Source organism: Danaus plexippus, chromosome 25 (assembly GCF_018135715.1).
Source record: "Danaus plexippus chromosome 25, MEX_DaPlex, whole genome shotgun sequence".
NCBI classification, from domain to species: Eukaryota; Metazoa; Arthropoda; class Insecta; order Lepidoptera; family Nymphalidae; genus Danaus; species Danaus plexippus.
The window spans coordinates 3,347,787-3,369,686 of NC_083553.1; the positions used below are offsets into that span (position 1 = coordinate 3,347,787).

At 33.9% G+C, this 21,900-nt stretch overlaps 2 protein-coding genes and 1 non-coding gene across 6 annotated transcripts; 2 read left to right on the plus strand and 1 right to left on the minus strand.

Moving 5' to 3' along the window:
* Window positions 1-327: 327 nt before the first annotated feature.
* On the plus strand, window positions 328-7,388 carry LOC116775413 (uncharacterized). Its single transcript, XM_061524765.1, has 13 exons — window positions 328-536; window positions 617-755; window positions 865-1,009; window positions 1,883-2,046; window positions 2,580-2,688; window positions 3,099-3,231; window positions 3,599-3,728; window positions 4,118-4,309; window positions 5,057-5,195; window positions 6,053-6,187; window positions 6,525-6,609; window positions 6,682-6,890; window positions 7,130-7,388. Exons 1-13 carry the CDS (start codon window positions 430-432, stop codon window positions 7,366-7,368), a joined length of 1,926 nt encoding a protein of 641 aa, XP_061380749.1. The 5' UTR covers window positions 328-429; the 3' UTR covers window positions 7,369-7,388.
* Window positions 2,538-17,115, minus strand: LOC116775412 (uncharacterized). Of its 4 annotated transcripts, XM_061524768.1 has the most exons (6): window positions 16,651-16,958; window positions 15,121-15,303; window positions 10,216-10,529; window positions 9,218-9,700; window positions 7,689-8,027; window positions 2,538-2,679 (listed from the first exon to the last, which is right to left on the minus strand). In XM_061524768.1, the coding sequence occupies exons 1-6, from the start codon at window positions 16,694-16,696 to the stop codon at window positions 2,632-2,634; spliced, it is 1,413 nt and encodes a 470-aa protein (XP_061380752.1). In that variant the 5' UTR covers window positions 16,697-16,958; the 3' UTR covers window positions 2,538-2,631. The 4 variants fall into 4 exon arrangements, with proteins under 4 accessions (XP_061380752.1, XP_061380753.1, XP_061380751.1 ...); XM_061524769.1 differs by lacking the exons at window positions 2,538-2,679; window positions 16,651-16,958 and adding an exon at window positions 16,985-17,115 and having other exon boundaries at window positions 7,056-8,027; XM_061524767.1 differs by lacking the exons at window positions 2,538-2,679; window positions 16,651-16,958 and adding an exon at window positions 17,005-17,092 and having other exon boundaries at window positions 7,056-8,027.
* On the plus strand, window positions 2,773-2,891 carry LOC116775464 (5S ribosomal RNA). The gene has a single exon (XR_004353830.1). It is a non-coding gene; the product is annotated as a 5S ribosomal RNA (ribosomal RNA).
* Window positions 17,116-21,900: the final 4,785 nt, after the last annotated feature.

Below are 21,900 nucleotides of genomic sequence, written 5' to 3' on the forward strand. Positions count from 1 at the left end.
TCTGTAAAAATTAAAGTATATATGCAGTTCTGTCAATTAAAAAATTGAAAATATTTTTGTTCCAAATAAAACGTATTTTGTGTTACATTGATTTTAATTCCTTTTTTATCACTTATCATGTTTTTTTATTCTCAAAACTACGATATTACTTAGAATAATTCATAATTGTACTCTTTATGTTATACTAAATTAGGTCATTTATAGTTCAAATTTTTTTCCGTAATGGTAACGTTTTATTTTTTTAATATACATTTTTCGAATTGATTTGGTACATCTGAACTATAAAGGTTACTTCATTTTGAGTAATTCCATTACTCCACTAATGTCAAGTTGCACGGCCGTTAGACTTTCAAAGTTTGAATATGTCAAAGTTGATCCAAAGTTTATGTTTTCAATATTAATAATTCAAAGTTTGACTCCTTATACAAAATGAATGATAAACTTAGCTGTGATAAAGTGCCACAAAAATTTTCAGAATGGCTTCTTGGTATGGGTTGTCCCGCGGAAAAAGTACCTTCTATCGAAAAGATGTCTCAGTAAGGAATATTAATAATATAAGTAAATAGTAATAAAAATTTAACAGGGCTATAATAAATTGAAATATGTTTAAATTTAGAATGTGCAGAGGCCAGTACTACATGGTATGGCGAAGTCTTATGGAACACCTGGAGGCTAAAGATTCAATACGAGAAAAAAGGTTGCAGGTCTTTTGTGACGATATCAAAATGTGTCGGGAGAAGTATTTATTTAAAGAGGTTTGTGGCACCATTACCACAACATTAAGAGGACGACAATAATTTATAATGACTTATATTTAACTATATTTTTGTTATTTTATGCATTTTGTTCTGTTCTGTTCTTCAGCATGGATCGAATATAATCGTGCCAGAGGAGCTAAAAGTATGGCGGCAGCAAAAGGATATTAAACAACAAGTTGACGAAGCAGAATACAGAATAGCACAAAAAATAAAAATACAAAAGGAACTTCAGAACAAAATTATGTGCAAAAGTAAGAGAGCACATGAAAACTATTCTAAATTTAAAAAAAATCAAGTGACTATTTCAAATTTGGATATCATTTAACATAGTCAATTTATAACTTGTATTAAATCGAAATATTATTAAGTTTGAATTAATTTAATTTTTAATTTCAATTTGTTTTATGCCAAGTTTAATCATTATATTTATAAAACAGTCAGAAAGAATGTCTCATGAGGTCAGATTTAAACTGAAAATAGAATGATACTTTCTTCGAAACAAGTAAGACTTACCGACAGCCTCTGGAACCTGCATTATTCAGAGTTGCGGGTTTAAATCCTGTTGTGTCAATGAGTTTGTCATTTAATATTGTCTATTACAATAAAATAAATAAAAAGTTGTGGTGGCCTGGAGGTTGAAGGTCCGCCTCTCATATGTGAGGGTGCGGGTTCAAAACCCGGCAAGTACCAATGTGATTTTTTCCGAGTCATATGTACTTTCTATGAGTATTTAGACACCACTGACGGATATTGAAGGAAAACATCGTGAGGAAACCTGGTCTTATAATTTCAAATTATAAGATTGAAATCGCCAACCCTTCTTGAGCAAGCGTAATGATTAATGCTCTAAACTTCTCCATGTGAGAAAAGGCATTTGCTCAGCAGTGGGCTTCTGATAGGCTGATGATGATTGTCTATTACAATTTTTACTTGAGTATGAGGTCAACATTACTTTATTATCCAGAATATAAATATATGAACCCTCATTATAGAGATGTAACTATTAGCATACATTATACTCATAACAGCTTACATCTATAATGTTAAAACTTCATGGAAGCAAATTCTTAAAAATTTCCTATGTAAATAAAATAATAGATTAAGTAATTATAAATAAATTCCAGTTAATCAACAGAATCACATACAGCAGCAGATCAAGGATCTTCAGAGACGTAATTGGTTACTGCAACAGGTTGCAAACGATCTGACCAATAAGAAGATAAATCTGGATGAAACCAAGAGCATATCTGATTCATTGTGCAGTTATGTCGATGCTGGTGATGTGAAGGTATTAACTATTATACTTAATTCAGTATTGCTCTGATAAACTTTGTATATTTTGACCGTTAGTCGGGATTTATTGTCAATTTAACGAGCATGTGCGTGTTGAATTGTCTGCATGTGTAATCCGTTGAGAAATGTGTCATTATCTTCATGAGGTTTTATTTGATTTCTCGAGGATCCCTCGATCTGGTCCTCGGTTTATTATAAGGAAACTAGCTCAAGACTATGAGCTTATCATAGAAATAAATAATTTTGAACATCTATCCTTAATCAATGGAGTAATAGTGTGACAAACGTAATGTAGAATTGAGAAAATCAGTCAAAATTACTCCTAGTGACATTAACTACCTGTAAGTGAATTGTCATCAAAATCGGTGCAGCTTTTCTACAGATTAAAATCGCATTTTGATGTAAGTATAGTATATTCTTTTAGTAAGCTGCTAGTGTAAAATTACCAACAGAAATATAAGTTTTATTGATTAGTGTACTTATAAGTAGTTGATATTCTTATATGATACATATTTATATATTTTTTAGGATAAATTGGACAAATGTCTATCTTCAGCAGTAACCCAGCAATTTCCACTCTCTAATGCGGTGGCCAGTTCATCATTAGTTTCCCAGGAACATGAAAATGCTGAAAGAGGTTTGTACAGTTTACGCTATTGTTAAGTAATATAGGAGCAAACGATATTTCTATATAATGGTTCCTATTTTAAATCCTATTGTCGCCAACGTCCATACCACGTTGAATACACCGGTTCTCGTCCGATCACCGAAGTTAAGCAACGTCGGGCGCGGTCAGTACTTGGATGGGTGACCGCCTGGGAACACCGCGTGATGTTGGCTTTTTTGTTTGAATAATTAACTGAATTTTTTTTCCTAAAGACTAACTAATATCTCAATTTAAAATGCAATATCCGTCTTTATTTCTAATCAAAATGATATTATTGTTTTTTGCAGTTCTTAACTTATATAAATGAAATTGTCTAGTCCACCTATACTGTATTATTTCCCCTATAAACGATGTGTGATCCTCCAAAATTTAAATTCCAGATGAAAACATAAAGATACTAGTAAAATGCCGCGGCGATGTCCTGTGGCCGCATCTGTACGAAAAGCGTGCTTCGTTAGTGGAAAAACTAGCCTCCGAAAACACAAAACAACACCATGATATTATTGCCAACAAGTAAGGAAAATATATATGTACTTATAACTTTAAAAATGTCTAAGACAAAGGTAATTTTATTCCTTTAGTTTGCTGTATTTTTAAAATATATTGGGGAAAATCCATAAGCCTTAGTTTGATAAATATTGAGTTTTTACAAAAATGGTTTACAAAATATGCTATTACGCTTGCATTGACTCCTTCCAAGGGCCATTTAATGTCTACAAGACTATAGTTACATCTTGGACTATAGTTTTCATCTTTCATTTTTAGAAACAAAATAAAAATCTTACCTAAAATCAGTTTTTAAGCTGAAATACAACCCAAAAAATGTGAATACAGAAAATGCAGATATTATTTAAATTGCTTATGTGTTTTTGTGTTCCAGGATAACTCCCCAAACAATATTGGCCCATACCGCGGCTCTGCACGCGTCTTTGTCTCTGCAAGCGATGAAAAACAAGCTACAGCTGCAGCACACCAGGGAGAGGTTCGCAGCGGCTATAGACGATCTTAACGTGAGTGATATGTGATCCAACTAGCTAACATGATTCTAACTAGATCTAGCCGGCTATAAAGTGGTTCGCAATATCTATCTATATATAGATAGCAATATATATCTATGTATAGATGGATAGTTAGCTAGGAGCTGCTCGATATTTATATAGCTAGGCAGAGCAAGAATTACGTTTGGAATCTGCATTCAATCTAATTAACTATATCTGTATATTCGTCACAGGAAGAACATTAGGATAGATTTTGCTACAGATGTATTCACACTGTATACTTTATAATTAAGATACTTGAAAATAGTGAACACCAACAAATATATATATATATATATATATATTTATATATATATATATATTAAAAATGTATAAGTAATTATTACTTATTAATATTCCAGAACTATATATCAGGTGAATCGTGCGAGCTTCTTGTATTGAGATGTGAGAAGGCGAGGTCGGAGGCTAGAGTGAAATCACTCAAATCACTCTTGACTGAGTTAAGTGAGGGCAGCGGAGTGTTCAGTGTTCAGGGACACGGTGACAACATGGAGGCAACACCGAAAGAAATCGCTAGTATTGATAAGTGTATTGTGAGTATAGACGTTTATGTAAATATTAGTGTTGTTTATAATAGGTAGGAATAGAATTTAATAAAGAGTGAGAGAGCCGGTTGCCCTTTCCCTGTTTCCCCCCTTTCCTCGTTCCCACCCCTCCCTCTCCCTAAAAAACCAAGGTTGGCAACGCACGCAACCAAGATGTTGCGGATGTCCACGGGCGACGGTGAGTACTGCCCATCACGTACGCCGTCTGCTTCTCTGCCATCTTTCTCATAAAAAATGTTTAACTCTTGTTTAGAATATGTGTAAATTTTTTCCCGCCAAAAAAACGAACAATATCACGTGACTGATGTGACGTCACTAACCTCAAAACATCGGTCCCGATCCATGACCGAGTCCAGTTAATACGTATTCTATATATCTTAAGTTGATGACGAACGATTAAAACTAATAGAAACTCGTACAAAACCTGTGCAAACACAAAATATATTAGAAAATACGGAGAAGTTAACATTCTTAGCTTGTGTCGAGGTTAGTGACGTGGCAATTTGTTATACGTGATTGCAGTCACGTGACCACTGATTATTAATATTGCAGATTGATATAACCTTATTACTTTTATAAAGCTCACACAAACGTTATAACGTTTGTTAAAATATTATTTTCTATAAAATCAAAATATAACTAACTATATTTCGCATTGAAGCGATTTGATATTAGAATTAAATTATAAAAATCGTTAAATTTAATTAATATTATAACTGAATATTATTATTACAGGTCTATAGCAGAGACAAACTGAAATTGTTGATATCAACGTTGGTTACCACCGAGAGGAAGATTAATAACATCAAGGAGTGTCTGGTCGGCGTTTTCAAGTCATTTCATAGTGATGGCGCTGTAGATGAAGTGTTCAGAGGTCAGTACAATTAAGTCAACTTACAATAAAAGTATGTCTGGCTGCTTAGAATGTATATAAATTTATAGGAAGCTTGGTTAAAAAAATAGTACTGCGTGGAGTCCCTCCGCGGGGAAGGTTGTCGTAATGGGAACAGGATCGTTGTTTCTTTAACATAGACTTTTTTAACATTACAAGTCACAATGGATTGCCCTCATGCGTTCGGGCGCCACGCATTCCCTCTCACTATTTCTTTTTTATCTCTCCCCCCCCCCCCGCCTGCCGCCGAGCGTTAAACGTTGAACGCAACCTTGTTGGAAGTCGTATAAGAAGTTCTACTTCAAAAACTGTGAAAAAATCATATCTTCTCAAGTTTGAGGTCGAAAAGTGTTATCTAGTACGTAGATCTGAATCAGAAAACCAAAATTTTGGCTGAAATTACCTACTTATTAACTTAGCGGTTTTATTTTTGCCATATTTTTACAATTCTGTGAAAACACCACTTTTTTATAATTCAATATGTATTCGGTAACAGATTTCGAATACTTACTTACTTACTTACTGTTACATTTAACCAAACTAATGAACAGTCTGTGATTTTTTTTGTTAATGTCTATTGCCTATATGTATTTGTGGCACATGAATGTGTCTTTGATATGTATAAAAAAAATAAATTTCTAATAATGTTGTCTGTCCGCTTGTTCTGGCTCATCTTTATAACGACTGTACCAATTTTATTGGCTGAGAGCTGATATAATAGGGAGTAGTAGGACTAGTTTTATTTAAGGATCATAAATATTTCAACTACGGACAGTGTCGTCGGACAGAGCTAGTATGTAACCAAAATGTGTTAAAGTGACATAGTCTTTTTATTTCAGGGGTCCTGCTAGATTTCCCTAAAGAACCGATGCCAATCTTAAAACAGTTCTTCACGGACAGATGTGGGCCGCTCAAAGATGACACCCTCAGCATGGAGTTAGAGGTCTCGGACTGTTCATACGGTGAAGCTATCGGTGAGGTGTTTAGTCAGAAACATAGATTTACATTACATACAGTATTCTATCATATTATCATATAATCATTTTATTGGTAGTCTAATTGACCTCATAGTAAAAATTGCAAGTGTTCATTATTAACAGCACATATTTTGAGTTTGTTCCTCATTTAATTATACGCATATTTTTATGTGGCAATAATATTTTATACAAGGAAGAATTAAGCCAAGCACACACAATCGGCCCTGTATGTGTGTCTGTGTGTGAAAATCATGCAGCTCACTAAAACTCAGAGAATAGACGCCGATAAATATCATATATGTGAAGTTAATAATAACAAGAAAAAAACTTTCAGATTCGAGTCCAAGATTTGTGGACGAATTAAAAATTTACTTGAAAAAGTTCAATTTGGAGAACAACAGGAAACTTGTATTGGACGAGTAAGATGAATATATATTTTTTTAATTATACGAAATGATTCAATTAAAAGCTAATCAATTAATATATTACAGCGGTGAAAAGATCTGGTCGTTTGAAACTAACAGAGTTCTATACTCAAAACTGATCAATGTTTTGTCGGTTAGTGACCTAACTATTCTCTACCCACCGTTACTCCCCGGACGAGCTTTCAAACAGTTGATCGATGATGTACACGAAATTAATGTATTGGAGAGTCTCATTAAAGACTTCAATGCCAAAGAAGTATCAGCTTTTAATATAGGTGAGATATATTTTTAAACCTTAAGTAAATTAAATAATTTACAGAACTTATATTTGTTTTATACTATTTATATTCAGTCTCACCCATATAGAGTATTTATAATGTAGCATTGACTTCTGTCAGCTTATTTCTGTACTGACAAGTAATAAATATTAATACGTACGAACAAATTTATATAAGAGAGATATTTAATAAATCTCCAATACATTTTCTATATTAATAACATATTATACTTGCAGATATAAAATCAATAATAACGAAAGAAGAAAATGCATCGGACAAAATAAAGAAGAGCCTATCGGAAAATTCAAATTTGTTGGCCAAAATAAACAAAACTCTGGATTCTAGTCGCGAGGATCTGTTGTTCTGGTCTGAATCGAACTTGAAGAGGTTCATCTCGGACAATAGATCGGTCGCCGGGAAAACTTACAAAGAATACGAAACATTGTACTTGGAAAGTATTGCATTAAATTCGTGAACGCATACGCGGGAACAAAATACTGTTTTACTTTAAAATATAAATCAGTCTAGCAGGTGTTATGTATTTCTTAGATAAAAACGAAATAAAATGTGATTTACGAATAAGTTGCAGACAAAATGTACCATGAATATTCAGAGGACTCATCTTGCATATAATTCTATAATCTTATTTTTGTACATAAAAATTAACTATAACTATTAATCCAATCTTAGAAACTATCAGCTCTGGTCGTTTTGTAACGAGTCCGCTTCATCCACGGACCGCGGCGAACCGATTTTCAACAGAATAGAATCGTCCAAACGATTGTTTATACGAACCGATTCCCGGCTCAGCGCGCCCAACTGCCCCTCCATCAGTATTTCAGCGATGGCCTTCTTCGCGTAGATCTGTTGAGTCCTGTCCATGTTTCTGAGATCGGCCGCACAAGCCATCACCCAGTAATAATGCTCATCTCTCGCTTGATGGTCTTCGCTCGAAGGCGCCAGGTGCCGTGCAGCACTCCTTGGCGGCGGTGACACCGGTTCGTGTTGGTACTGTCTAAACACTCTCACTCTCACATTCTGTGCCTGCTGATCTTCGTTATATCCATTCTTTTTGTTATTCTCGGGTAATTCTCGCGACCTATGCTTGTCCGACGTAGAGGTTTTATTGCTACCCTAAAAATGGGGTAAAATATTGTAAATTTTCGCACATTAATTACAGCGAAAGTGATTGAGAACAATAAATAATAAATTTCTATTTAGAATAGTCAACAGTGTAATAAAATTCATCCAGCTAGGAGCCTGGCCCTCGACTAATATTACGACTAATGAAAAGTTATCGAAACTTACAAAACATTTGTCGTCTCTATCAATATATCGTATTAAGAGGCTTGTATTCTCGGTAGAATTTAAGTCTCGCGAACCGTCAATATTATCCAAAAAACACAATTCTCCAAAATACCACAACGACGGCACGTATTTATTGTTCTGTAAGTATTTCCTGAGCTCCTTACGATAGTTAGTTCTAAGCGCGTTCAATTTCTTTTTTAAATCTCCTATGGACGCTTCTGAATAAAACTCCCGATACTTTCGCAGCAACGTTTCATAGCCCGCTTTCTTTTTGTACCTATCGTGGTAGTCCTTACTTTGTACGTTCCACAGTTCGGGCAATTGACGATACAAACGAATAAAGCCCACAGTGAAGTTCTGTTCCTTACTTTTTGCATTCATCAGAGCCATTATTTATGTTTTTAACAACCTTATTTCAAAGGTATAGGTATTAAATTTACTTGATAGAAAATTGATCAATTATATTGATGATTGATAAAGCGTTGTTTGTTTTAAATATGGCCTTCATCCGTCCAAACACGTGCCGAGTATATCCTGCCAGAGTCGTGTAGAACGGAGGAGACACGATCCGGGATTGACTTTTGAATGAAATAAAATTTAACAGCCTCGACTGATAAAGTGCTTCAATATATTTCAAACGGATGACAGTAGCTGAATTGTCATTTTTAATTGTTGTCAAACGTCACAGAATCAAACAAGCCATTAAGTATAGTTAACTATAGTCTGTGGTTTCTAAAGAGCGGACATGGAGCATTTTTTATTTTATTATTTGGCGTCCCATACGTCTATTATTACACTGCACATTACTTGAGGCGGTACAATAATATTTAACAATACAGTTAGTTGTTTGTACAATATTGTTAGCAATGTACAGATAATATTGAAAACTTGCGCAATGATTTAACAGAAGTTCACTTTGATTTTGAATCTACATATTTACTACACTTAAATATACTGATGTATAGTTAATATATATATATATATATATATATATTTAATAAAATACGAGTACTTACAGATCTTTGTTGTTGATTATCCTCTTCCTCGTCAGCTGGAGTACTTCTATAAATGTCCACAGAGGACTCCGAGTCCAATGGTAATTCTTGATCTCGCAAGAAATTCATTTCTTTAAAGTACCATAACGTCGGTTCGTATACAGAATCTGCACCGGCTCCAGATTTCATAGAATTTACATGTTTTTTAAGTTCTTTGCGGTAGTTCGTTCTCAGACTGTTGATTTTTTTTTTTAAATCTTCCTTTGTCGCCCGTGGAAACATCTCGTTATACTTGGCTAGCAGTATATCGTAAGCCGTATTTTTCTTGTCCCGGTCATGATAAAGTTTACTTTTAGTTTGCCACAAAGCCGGTAAATCTCTGTATAGTTCTATACATCCAATTAAAAACTCCCTTTCCTTGTCTTTCGCCGAACCATTTGCCATTCTGATACGCGGCTCCGTATTACGCGTGACTGAACGATCGCAACCGCTCAAAACATTGAACTGAAAAAATATTGCGCAATACTAACAATACACGGTACAAGCAATACATATTGCGCAATCAAATTTAAGCCCGCTCAAACTTCTGTTCAATGATTGCACCATTTTTCAATATTATCCCTACACTGTTATTAGCTGTTATAGCACTATTAGCAAAGTTATATACGGTTTTATAGAAGACAACATCTAGTGTCTACTAAAAAGTCCGCGACACCGTATGTCTAACTATTAAAGTTAAGTCACAGTAAAAAAAAAATATTAACGCCGCGCCGCCAAGCACAAACTACGCCACTTATTCGCAAATTGGTATTAATATATATCTGTTTTAATACCTATAATAGTACCCGAAGTACGAGGCGGAGCGTGCGCAACGTTTACTTTACGTTTAAAGTTAATCGTCTGCGTTTACTTTTATTGCAAAATATTTAAAATATAATTGTCAACCCGTGCGAAGCAGGGGCGGGCCGCTAGTTACATAATGCGTTATTTATTTGTGCGATGAGTACGTTATTCCTTACCTGTGCACTTTTCCCAGCTGTTTTTAAAAAGCTTTTTATATCTCCACCTACATTTGGTTTTTCAGGAAGGAATATCAGTGATTCTTTCTTATGACAAGATATCAGATGCTTCCTTAAGCCCGAAGTGTTTCTATTTTTCATTTTTATTTCAACCTTCTTATGTTGACACAATTTACACAAAGCTATTTGGGACGCATGAATTATTTCGAAACACTCATCAAATTTGCTCTTAGGTTTTTTAGATGTATTACTCCAACCCTCACTGCTCCGACTACTACTATTGGAATCTTCGTCGCTCATGCTATAGTGTAAACCTGAAAAGTTTGTAGGCAACAATAAGGATTACTGAAACCAATCGTCACATCAGACTCGAGGCAGAGCTAAATTGGGAATGATTGGAATTAAAAATTCAAATAAATACTATTTTTTACAGTCCATTTGCTTACATAGTGCCGCCTTGTATCGCGCCGCTTTGGCAAATCAAACGATGCCGCGTGCGGGCGTACAGACGCAGGACATTAGTATCCTTATTCGTAAGGTAAATAACCTGATCATTATTAAAAGCTAGATTTTAAATTACTTTGTAACTTTAACTATTGAAACTGTTACTTTGGAAATATTAACAAAATAAACACTTTCTCGCTAACATACTACATATAATATGATTACGCATATTTTATATACAGTTGTTTCCAATAGAATTTAACAATCCTGTGAACAAACGTGATCAGCTGATATTGACAGACTTGTCTATGCCTCTAGTGATCTGAGTACTCTTAAGATACTTTAATCTTAATAGTTATATTAAAGTATTTATATAAAAATACTTTAATTAATTCTAAAATTTATTTTTTTAATGAGTTTAAAAATGCAGAACACACAGGAGATTTTTGCTTCCCAATAGCAATAGCATTGATTGGTCGCCAGCACTGCTCAAATTTTATCTCAATGCGTCCCAACTGACTCTCCGAGATCAGAGTAATTTAGTAGGAAGGGGTAAGATACTGAAAAAATTTGCTCTTTCTTCGGGGAGGCAGTTGGAACTGCTAAGTATTTGCTGGTGGGATGTAGGGTACTCTTGGATAGCGGTCAATACTCACGTCGACACGATAGTGTTTTAGAAATCATACGTAAAGCGCGTAATCTTCCGGTAGCCACAGTGCAAAAAAAAATGACCACAAACAAACGATCAATAGATTTTGTGTAAGAAGGCACTAGGGCTATAAAGTCAAACGTCAAGCCTTACTCTATCCTAAAAGCGGCTCAGGATTGGACTATAATGACGGTGACGTCGAGACCAGACATATTTCTGTATTCGAAAATTTTAAAGCGTTAATAGAGCTGACGGTTCCTTGGGAAACCAACAACCCCAAACACCATGCCATCAAGGTCAATAAATATTAGAAGCTCATTAACGATATAAAAACATATTTAAATTGTGCTTTTTAGCGGTATCTATATTAAATTCCGCCGGCTAAATACCAGAAAAAAATACAATTCTACTTCTCAATTTTGTTGATTTTCATCACAGTCTGTTGAATAAACTATAGTGTGGGTATAATCAGATCTTTTTAATATTTTTGAGTAGGTTATAGTTCAAATAAAAATTATTAAAAATATCTTTATATATAAAAGCAAGTCACCCAGTACACTATTTATAACTCAATATCGGCAATACGGGTTATGCTGAAAATTGGTGGAGAGATAGTTTAGAACCAGGTAAAGACACAGGACACTTTTCATACGATCGAAAAAAATATATAAAATATCCAAAATTTTCTTACTCGTTGCCTTAGATGGAACGGAGTTCGACCGGTCAGCTATAGATATCTAATTTTGAAAGTAACGCAGACGAAGTCGCGGACAAAAACTAGTTCATTATATATTTATCATGTACAACACTCACTTTTCAAAGATAAATAGACTTTGATGAGTAAAAAATTATCGTGTCAATTTGACAAAAGGCAATAAATTTTTGTGTTCAAAATAATTTTATGAAATAAACATAAGCGTCTAATTAAATTTCTGTTGTTTTATATCTACTAACAAAGCTCCTAATTGTGACTTCAGTCGAGGCTGTTAAATTTTATTTCATTCAAAAGTTAATCCCGGATCGTGTCTCCTCCATTCTACACGACTCTGGCAGGATATACTCTGCACGTCTTTGCGCTGATGAAGGCCATATTTTAAACAAACAACAACAAAAAATTATCATGCCAGTTTGACAAATGCAATAAATTTCATTTGTTTGCATTTTATGTGAAAGGTGGGACACGAGTAGACGGTCTACTTGATGGCCAATAGAAACCTTCGCCCATGGACAACCGCAACGTAGATGTTGCGTATGCGTTGCCAACCTTGGTTTTTGAAGAAAGAGAGGGGTGAGATTAAGGAGATAGCAGGAAAGGATGGGAACAGGGAAAGGGCAACCGTCCCCCTCACTCATCAGACGAAACACAGCCATTAAATGCTACTTCACGCCGATCTTCCCCGGTCGAGCCAGCCCATGTTCGAGCTATAGTAACTTGACCACAGCTAGGCTCTACCTCCTAAAAATTGTACGTAAGAACGGAGTAATCGTGGTAAATTGCTTTGTTTAGGAGATTGCCAAATTCTATCGAAATTAACTATAGTTTATTTTTCGTTTATATGATTTCGATACTCCAATTAAGAGGCATACGTACTATATTTAATGTATTATTTTTTTTAAATTAAACTAATATTTTTCGGATAAACTACGCGGATTTTTATTATTTAAAAATACTACATAAACCCAAAAATGTGGAACGCTTCACGATTTTGCGTGTCATCCTTGCGCATGGCCTTATGTAGTTTTTTAAATAATAAAAATCCGCGTATTATATCCAAAAAATATTAGTTTCATTTAAATGAATAAAACTCACGAAAATCTTAGATCTCATTATTGTATTATTTTTTATTCACTTATTCAGACGTCAACACCTTCTTCGACGAAAACGCCCTGATAGTCATTTATATTATATCAGTACTTTACGTCTTCCTACATGTATTCTGCCTATTTTCTTCTTCAAATTTCTATGTACTAGTACTTTCTTTAAGTTTCGTTGGTTTCCTTTGTCAATTTCTTGTATGATATTGGATAAGTAAATAATTTAAATTAAGCCAGTCCGATCCACTGACTGAGGAATTTACTTCCTCGACTTCAAATTGTGCAAATACCTTCTATATATTGTTTACATGTAAATGAATATATGCAAAAATATATTGTGATGCAACAGTCAATATATAAAATTATTTATTAAAACAGTTCTCTCATATACACTGGGTCCCCGGTAGTCCGACAAACATTTGCAGGGCAGTGTCGATCTATCGAATTTGTCGCATTATAGAGTACTGCCTAAGACCCACTATATTCCGAATTTTTTACATAAGGCTAACTTGTCATTCGATAAATTACAGATCAGTAAAACAATGAACACACGCTAGGCCGCACCGCTATCCTCTTGATGTATGTATGGGGTCAAACTAGGTAATCAGAATCAGTATTCAGTGTTACCCGAACATTTTTTCTCGAATCGCCTAGCCGGAGCGCGCGTGTAGCCCCGAGATAGCCCCATCATGGCGCACAGGTAGTTAAGGCGGGAAAATTAAATCCGTGAGCTTTCACATTAATTAAATTTGTACTATTCATTAACAATAATTTATTTTGAACAGAAATAAGATTCAATTATTGAAGTAGAAATGTCAAGTTTTTTTTTTATTTTTATTGTTTTGCACTTTTTCTTAAAAATTATCAAATATCTAAGTATTATGAAATATTGTCTTAATCAATACATATTATAAAACAAAGCCCCTCGCCGCGTCTGTTTGTCTGTCTGTTCGCGATAAACGGAAAAACTACTGCACCGGTTATCAAACAGTCATCACCACACGATAGCGTGTTTCTCGAGGAAGGTTTTAGTTTATAATTTGTTAAGTTTTTGTATTTACTTGTGTGTACATTAACGATATCTGTTGAAGATGTCGGGAAAACATGAGCCGTCTGAGAGCTTTTAACAAAAACGCTGCGTAAAGTCTTTGAGATATAACAAAATAATATTTGGTGGAATTGTGTGTCTTATATAGGTCTACAGAAAAGTCCGCGGTGCCATATGTCTATCTCTTAAGGATAATATACTATATCCATTTTACAACTTTTAAAAATTGGCATTCCTAAAGCGTTTATTGGAAAGCTGTTTACATTCATACGGTATTAAGTCTTATCAAAATAAATTACTTCGTTTTCAAGTCTGCATCAGTATCTGTAAATTACTCTTCAAATCATTTAAACCGGGCGTACCATTTGAAAGTTATCATAATATAAGTTTAATAATTCTCAAAATTTAATAGGCTACTTTATATTGTTTGTTAAGAACCCGTGCCAAACAGGGCCTGGTTCCTAGTAGGTATTATATAATAATAGTATTTCAGTATCTTTTAAATATTAAATATTTTTTATATTAATCTTTGATAGTAATTTTTTTAAACATACTAAACAAGACATAATACCTAAACTAGTTTTATCACAAATCTGTTCAGCATCTATTTCACCCGCCTGTATAAAGTTGTGTGACTCAATCACTTGTTTTAGTCGTTTGGACTGAGCTCTCCGAGCTTTCATAAATTTTCTAATAAAAAGCTAAACCATGTATTCTGTAGGTGTATAATTTTTGCAGCAATATCCATATAGGCTTATGTGAGTTCTTATTTATATTATAGACATACTAAATATTCACTCAACATCAGCATTGCTAATTGGTAAGGGTCAACAACAAGGGTCTCTAATTACAAATGAAGATAACTCTCTGAAGCTCAGGTTTCGATGCAACTTGAAGGTTCGTAATTTTTTTTTAATTTTTATTCAAGGCACATTTAAATATAATTTACCTGTGTCAATTAACTTTTCTTGTTTTCCATTGGTTAAACTTGTTGCCTTGTTCTGATGAATTCTTCTGCTACAATGAACTTTTAAATCATGCTTCTGGGCATGTAAGGTCACTTGACACCATTTACAATATGCCTCTCCTTGACCTGATAGTATCAAATCCTCTGGTGCTTTACAAAGCCGTCCTGTTAAGGAACATAATAAAACTTTTATTCGTAAATATTTATATTTAATAATTAATTACTAATAGACAGTGAATTTTTAAAGATAGTATTAGTTGTGACTCGATAGAATTTTTAACATAAGCATTATATAGAAATATTTATAATTTAATACATTCCTTTGAACATGTCTTCTTTTTCCCACTCAATTCGGTAGTGTTTATCAATACCCATTTTTTTATTTTGAAAAAATACAATGAGCAAATTGCAAGCAAATTAAAAATAACTATCAGCACAAACAAAGGAAAGCCGGACTTCTTCCAATACACAGTAACATACCATCGAACCCACACATCACATTCAAATTGATGCCAATTGCCACTACTTTTACTACTCCGATTTGACATAAAATGATGTACCTTTATATGTTTTGAAGACAGTTAACGTTTTAAAATCCATACTATACTATAACGTATGAATAAAAACTATTGAAAGTGATTGTCGCTGTAAAAGTTCTTTTTTTTCTGCATAAAAATGATTTTTTAATTAAATATTAAGAAAAAGAAATATAGCCAAATCGGCTACCTGTAGCCAGCGGATAAAATCTGGCAACACTAAAACATAATCAAAACAATACCCTACGCATCGAGCACTATAGTCATGGCGCGTACAAGTTGAAATTTGATCAATCTTGAATTTAAACGTGTATGTTATAGACGATGTTGGATTACCGGGACTCCACTGTTTTATTATATTTAAGCTCCTAAAAAGTTCCAAAATCTTATTGCACGCTATTATATTATATTATTCGATTCCTATTATAGAAAATTTCACGTTTGAAGTGTATTAAAAGTGTACAATATTTATTGATACAATGGCTGACGACAGATTAAAGACCTTTTGTTTTAAAACCACAGAACAGATCAGCATTATGTATTCCTGTCCATTCTAAGCACCCGAAAACTTATTTTATTGTTTGGAACACTTATAGTCTGTGGCGGCAATCAAACACTGTTAAATATGTGCGTGAGGCGCGGCGGCGACGATTGTTTGTATGCGCAATAGAAGCCGTCGCTGCCGGCCGGCCGGCGCATGTATCTTAACCTTGTACTACTGAATAGCTGCAAAATTTCTATAACCCGATCTTTGATGATGCCGACAAGGCACCGCTCACTATCACACACAATGCCGATGTTCAAAACTAGGGATGAACTCTTTTGTCTTTTAATGGATATTTTCATTCGCTATATATGTTTGTTTATTACACCTAGTGTTCTTATTTCGCATAAGTTCACATTCTAAAAAAAATATATATATTTTCGCATCTCATAGAATAGTCCCTAAGCGTATTCCCCCAACTCTTATACTTACTCCCTGAAATGACACTCAGTCCTAGCTGCAAGACACAAGAGCACATGCTTGGTCTGGTTCTTGCTTTTAAATCTTGCACAGCCAGGCCCGTTTTTGATCTTACTATGCAAGAACAAGACCAAGACTGCAAGACCAAGTCCGATTTTGGGCAACACTAATTATCTTAATACTGAGAGATTAATACAAAACCTCTCTCTCGACAAAAACGTATTGAAACTTGAGGAATAAATACACTTCATATCCAAGAGCCGAACAGCATTCAAAAACTTCGACTTCAGAAACGGAACTAAAAATACTCTAAAATAAAGCTTTTCTATTATAATCTTTAGCTTACATTCATTATCAATAACTCACTTTCACTCATATGAAAGTTAAATTATAAACTAAATCTTTAAACAGTTATAACAAGATTTTATTTCCATATTTTGAGTTTTAAACGTTATTCAATCAATGTGACTAGAAATGGAATAACAAATAAGTGACTTTTATATTTCTGTGTCAAAATAAATAAAGCATAGCTTGACATTAGTTAGTTAGTTACAGAGAACTGCATGTCGGTAAATTTTTCGTCGTTTAAAAAGAGCGCCATCTATTCAATTAATATAAGATTAAGTGTTTTGCATGTCATTTGATATGGCTGCTTTATGATTATGTTGTTGATTGCTTTATGATCACATGGTACGTAGTAACATGTCCACAAAACTAATTGAAATTTTCACAACGGATGTTTGATTATAATGTCTACCTATTAACATTAGTATAGTACCTATCTATATTCAATATAGTGGATCTAATTTATATCAACATTGAAAAAACTATAAAATCACTTGCGTTTTAGATTTCGTAAAGAACACAACGCCGTGATCAATAATTGCGGAAAAGGTTAAGAATGTAGAAGACAAGGCCACGCTTCGTGTGTTAACTATGTATAAATAAGAGATAGTGTCGCCCAATTCTGAATATGTTCAAATTGTACACAAAAGTTTTATGTACAATAATGATTATAATTTATAGATGGGATTCTGAATTAGAAACGTACCGGCTCGTTTATTCCTGCAGCCGAGCGTGTCCTTATATCGCTGATTATCGCTGAAAATTACACATTCGAGTTTTAAACTACACCTTTTAAGTGTCATTATAGGAATTATATTTTTAAAACTTTTATCATTTTAATGTCTTCGCTCGGAAGAATCTTTTCAGATGATATAAAATTCCAGGATACAAAAAATATGTGTAAGTTTAAATTTCACGGCAGTGGTTGATAAGTGCCCTATTGAACCCAAAGCGTCAGATAAAATAATCAGAATGGACTCGTCTAAATTAAAATTAATATGAAAAAAAAACGGCTAAAATGACTTGGGCACTTCATAAACAAAAAATAAACGAGGTAGTTTTAATTATAAGCCTTTTATTTCATACAAAAAACTAATATACATATGTAGTTTAGAGAAAAAAGAGAATGATATATGAGTTGGTTTGCATAACCCTTCCTCAAGAGGAGGTGAAGGCCACCTCTAAAGAATACCATACGTCTACCATCTTGAGTTATTAGCGATTAGCATCTACCAGCTATTTTTATCAGCTCGGTTGTCCACTTTGTGTGGTGTTTGTCTTTGGGACGTTTGCTTATTGGAGCCTTCATCATTGTTACCCTGTTTGTCCATCTGTCGTCCTTTAGCTTGGCTACTTGTCCAGCCCACCTTTTTTATCGTAGGTCATCATAGCACCTGTCATTCTGGTAGTCTAATTTTTATGTGGCGAATTTTTGCATGTTTTTAATGTTTATCGTACTTTGTTCTATTCTACGTTAGCAGGTGATGATTTTGTAGACAAAGTAGGAGCATGTTAACTTCAGTTCTCATATTTGTTGACCTGTTACTTTTGAACATCTTTTTAAAGGACCAGTACTTGTTCAAATGTTTTTGCAGTCTTTTTTCTTCTTCTAGTTGGTTCTATTTTCTATTGCAGCTAACTTGTTTTCAATAGTATTTGTATTTTTAACCATTATTTCGGGAAGATTCATTTCTAGTCTTACATTCTTAGGGGCTGTGTTTATTGAAGCGATCGTGTTTTGTAATTGTTTTGCTAGATTCTGCCAGCAGAACTAAATCATCTGCGAAGCGTAGGTGGGATAAATACTTATCATTGATGTTTAATTGTGTCTTTTTTCAGTTGATCTTTTTTAATATTCACTCTATCTGGTCACTTTGTTTCATGCCTTATTCGATGAAGAACGTAGGACCAATGACCAGACCAGACCTTGAGCTGAAGAGATGTTGAATAATGGAAGGATGTTGATGGTCCAATAACCATCCTATCAAAGAGCATTGTCCTTGGTCTGAACTGAGATTCGAGTTTTGTGTATCGCTGAGACGTACTACGGAAGCGCATCCGATCCGACCCACAGTTGCAGGGTCTAGCTGAACTCCATGCCAATGAAACAAATGCCAATGAAACGCTTAACGCGTCAAAACAGACTTAGGTCGATGCATTGCACACATCAACAGCCCGGGAGAGAAAAGGCTGGGAAATAGGAAAGGGCGACCGGCACTCTCATTTTCGGATGACACACAGCCTTTAAAGACTACTTCAGGCCGATCTTCTGTGAGAGGGTGGTACTTCGCCAGTCGAGTCAGACCATATTTTTGCTGTAGTTACATCACTATAGCTATGTTCTACCCCTTCTATATTTCCGCTTTTGTTTGTATCATTTGCGTTGCTGTGGCTGGCATACTGGTTTATTTGATATAATGTTTTATAAAAATTTTTTTGGTTTTATCCTTACAATTTCAGCTATCTACCCAATATTTCTTTGTTCTTAGTTTTTAAGGCCTTTTTTAACTTCCTGCTTTTGTAGATCATTGTGAGATATTTTTCTATAGCCTTCGTTCTGTGGCATTTATATAGGGCCGATAGTTTATTGTTAGTGACTTAAATTTTTATCTAACTTATCTTATCTTGATAAGTTCCAGATCACTCTTTTGGAATTAATTGTTACCTTTTCATATTTAGTTCGGAGTTCAAGTATCCTATAAGCTCTGGGTTATACCCTTGGTTAAGGCGTTATAGAAACCAGTACTGATGTTTTTTTCTTAATTTATATAAAGCTTGTCATGGGTCAGCTTGTAAAGCTTGTCATAAAATGGTTTTTTTTGCGTAGTTTATTTCTAATAGACATGTTTGCTCTAATTGTTCTATTGTCTAATGGATAGTTCAGATTTAAAACTTCTTTGTTTCCGAAGATTAGCGGTGAAAAAGAAATTGGTTGAATTGACAGTACTTGATCTATTTAATTTTTGTATTTTTCAGCAGGCGATCGCCAGGACAATCTTTGGTTTTGTATTTTATGAAAGAAAGTATTTAAGACGGTAATCTTATTTTCGAGGGCGATATCAATTAGCCTCTAACCCCTCCGGTTTCTTTCACCATATTCGTTTGTTTTCATAGGATGTTCGTATTTTCTTGATGAACCTATTTTCGCATTAAAATCACCCCTTATTTTTTAGTTTTTAGGCCAGGTCTAGGCTCTATTAAATTTGCGTAGAAAGTGTTAATCTCTTCGTCACATGCTGTCAGTCGGAGCGTATATTCGGATAATTGACATGGGAAATCCTCGAATTAAACTTTCAATCCAGTTCTTGCGGGTTTTATTTATTATGAAACCGACTCCCTTGTTGCCAGGTGTGATCCCCAAGTGGCATAGTATGAAGTTGCTATATTCTTCTCTCCGTAACCCGTCCTCCTTATTGGACACAATCCAATTATATCGTATGAGGTTGTATGGGGGCTTCGTTAATTTCGATTAAGCGTTTGTAAGTATAGAGATAAAGTTCTGAGGTTGTAAGTTACTATTTGTGTAGAGCCTGTACTCCTTCTTTTAAGTTTAGTCAGGTATTTCTTGGGTTTGTGTTTCATTTCTTTGTATCGGAGAAAATTAAGATTCTTTTGAGGGTTTTGCTTTTTGTCTTCCAGGGTTACCGGCCGGTTTGGAAGATGGTTTTCGTGGCTCAGTTAAAGTTTGTTAAATGTTGCATAGTTGAAGGAAGGGTGAGATGGTTGATATGAATTTGAGTTATTGGTTGTATTGACTTTGGCTTGGTTATGTGGTGTGTAGACGTTAATTTTAACTAATTGTAAGTAGTTTAAAATACTTAGTTTTAGAACACCTTCTGAGATACTATTTTATTTGGGCACAGATGAGCTATTATTATATTTTGTTTATCTTGATAGATCTTGTTGTGCAAATACCAATTAGTGCTTAAGAATTGGAATTTGCCTCTGGTGAAATCATCAGCGTTCTTTAGTTTTCGGTTTCAATACAACAAATTTATCGTATTTTATTTTCTTTTTCCATTTACTTTTTGCTTCTTCCTTTCTTCTTATGTGTATATTGTAATTTTTTCCCTCTTTTCCAATGTGTATGTATTTGGTGCCTTTAATTACCATTTTTGTTTAAGAATACTGATCTTTAAACTAAGGATAGAAAAGGTTACAATTATTTGTCGTTCTTTATGATACGCGCATTCTCTTCATTTATTAAATATTTCTACAATCAAATTTTAAGAACAGTTTATTTACTTTTGAATTGCAATAATTATATTGTTCTAAAATTTGTGATAGGATATCTTACTCTCTTCAATACCGAAGATAACTATGTTTCTTTTCTTGTTGGTTTTTTAAAAATTTGTTTTTTTTTTATTGTTGTCAAACATTTTCTTTCAAATCCTGACATTTTTCTTCTAATATATTTAATTTTTCTTCTAATTTATTAATTATATTAAGCGAAACTTTCTCTGTCACCTTGTCGCCACTCTTATGAATTTGAAATTTTTTTTGGACTTAGTAGTTTTTTCAACTTTTTATTACTCTTATTATACAATTTTCTATATTTTATCTTAATATCTTATGGTATTACCTATCCTAAACCTTAAATTTACAACACCAAATCCGGTTGCCACATAAAATATTTAAATTTAAATACATAAATCGTAAAAACTGTAGTTAAATAAATCTGTGCGTACATTTGAGAATTTGTCGAGATTATTTTTTTGGTCAGAAGACGTAAATGTAGACTTTAGTGCCAAAATTTTTCGCTGTTGAAGATCTCTCGCTTTTGATAAACCAATTCTGATATACAGTTTTATGTAGAATAGTCTCTTTCTTTTATTTAAATTTTAGAACAATATTCATTATCACTCTAATCTCTTTAGGTTTAAACAAAATTTCTTTCTGCTCATAAACTTCAGAATT

Coding starts and splice junctions, on each gene's coding strand:
- LOC116775412 (XM_061524766.1), bottom strand. CDS start 16,696: ATGTGCTCTTGTGTCTTGCAGCTAGGACTGAGTGTCATTTCAGGGA. Junction 10,530..15,120: donor AGAAAAGTTAATTGACACAG/GTAAATTATATT, acceptor CAAACTTTTCAG/GTTTACACTATAGCATGAGC. Junction 8,028..9,217: donor ATAATCAACAACAAAGATCT/GTAAGTACTCGT, acceptor CCCCATTTTTAG/GGTAGCAATAAAACCTCTAC.
- LOC116775413 (XM_061524765.1), top strand. CDS start 430: ATGAATGATAAACTTAGCTGTGATAAAGTGCCACAAAAATTTTCAGAA. Junction 1,010..1,882: donor GAACAAAATTATGTGCAAAA/GTAAGAGAGCAC, acceptor AATAAATTCCAG/TTAATCAACAGAATCACATA. Junction 4,310..5,056: donor CTAGTATTGATAAGTGTATT/GTGAGTATAGAC, acceptor TTATTATTACAG/GTCTATAGCAGAGACAAACT.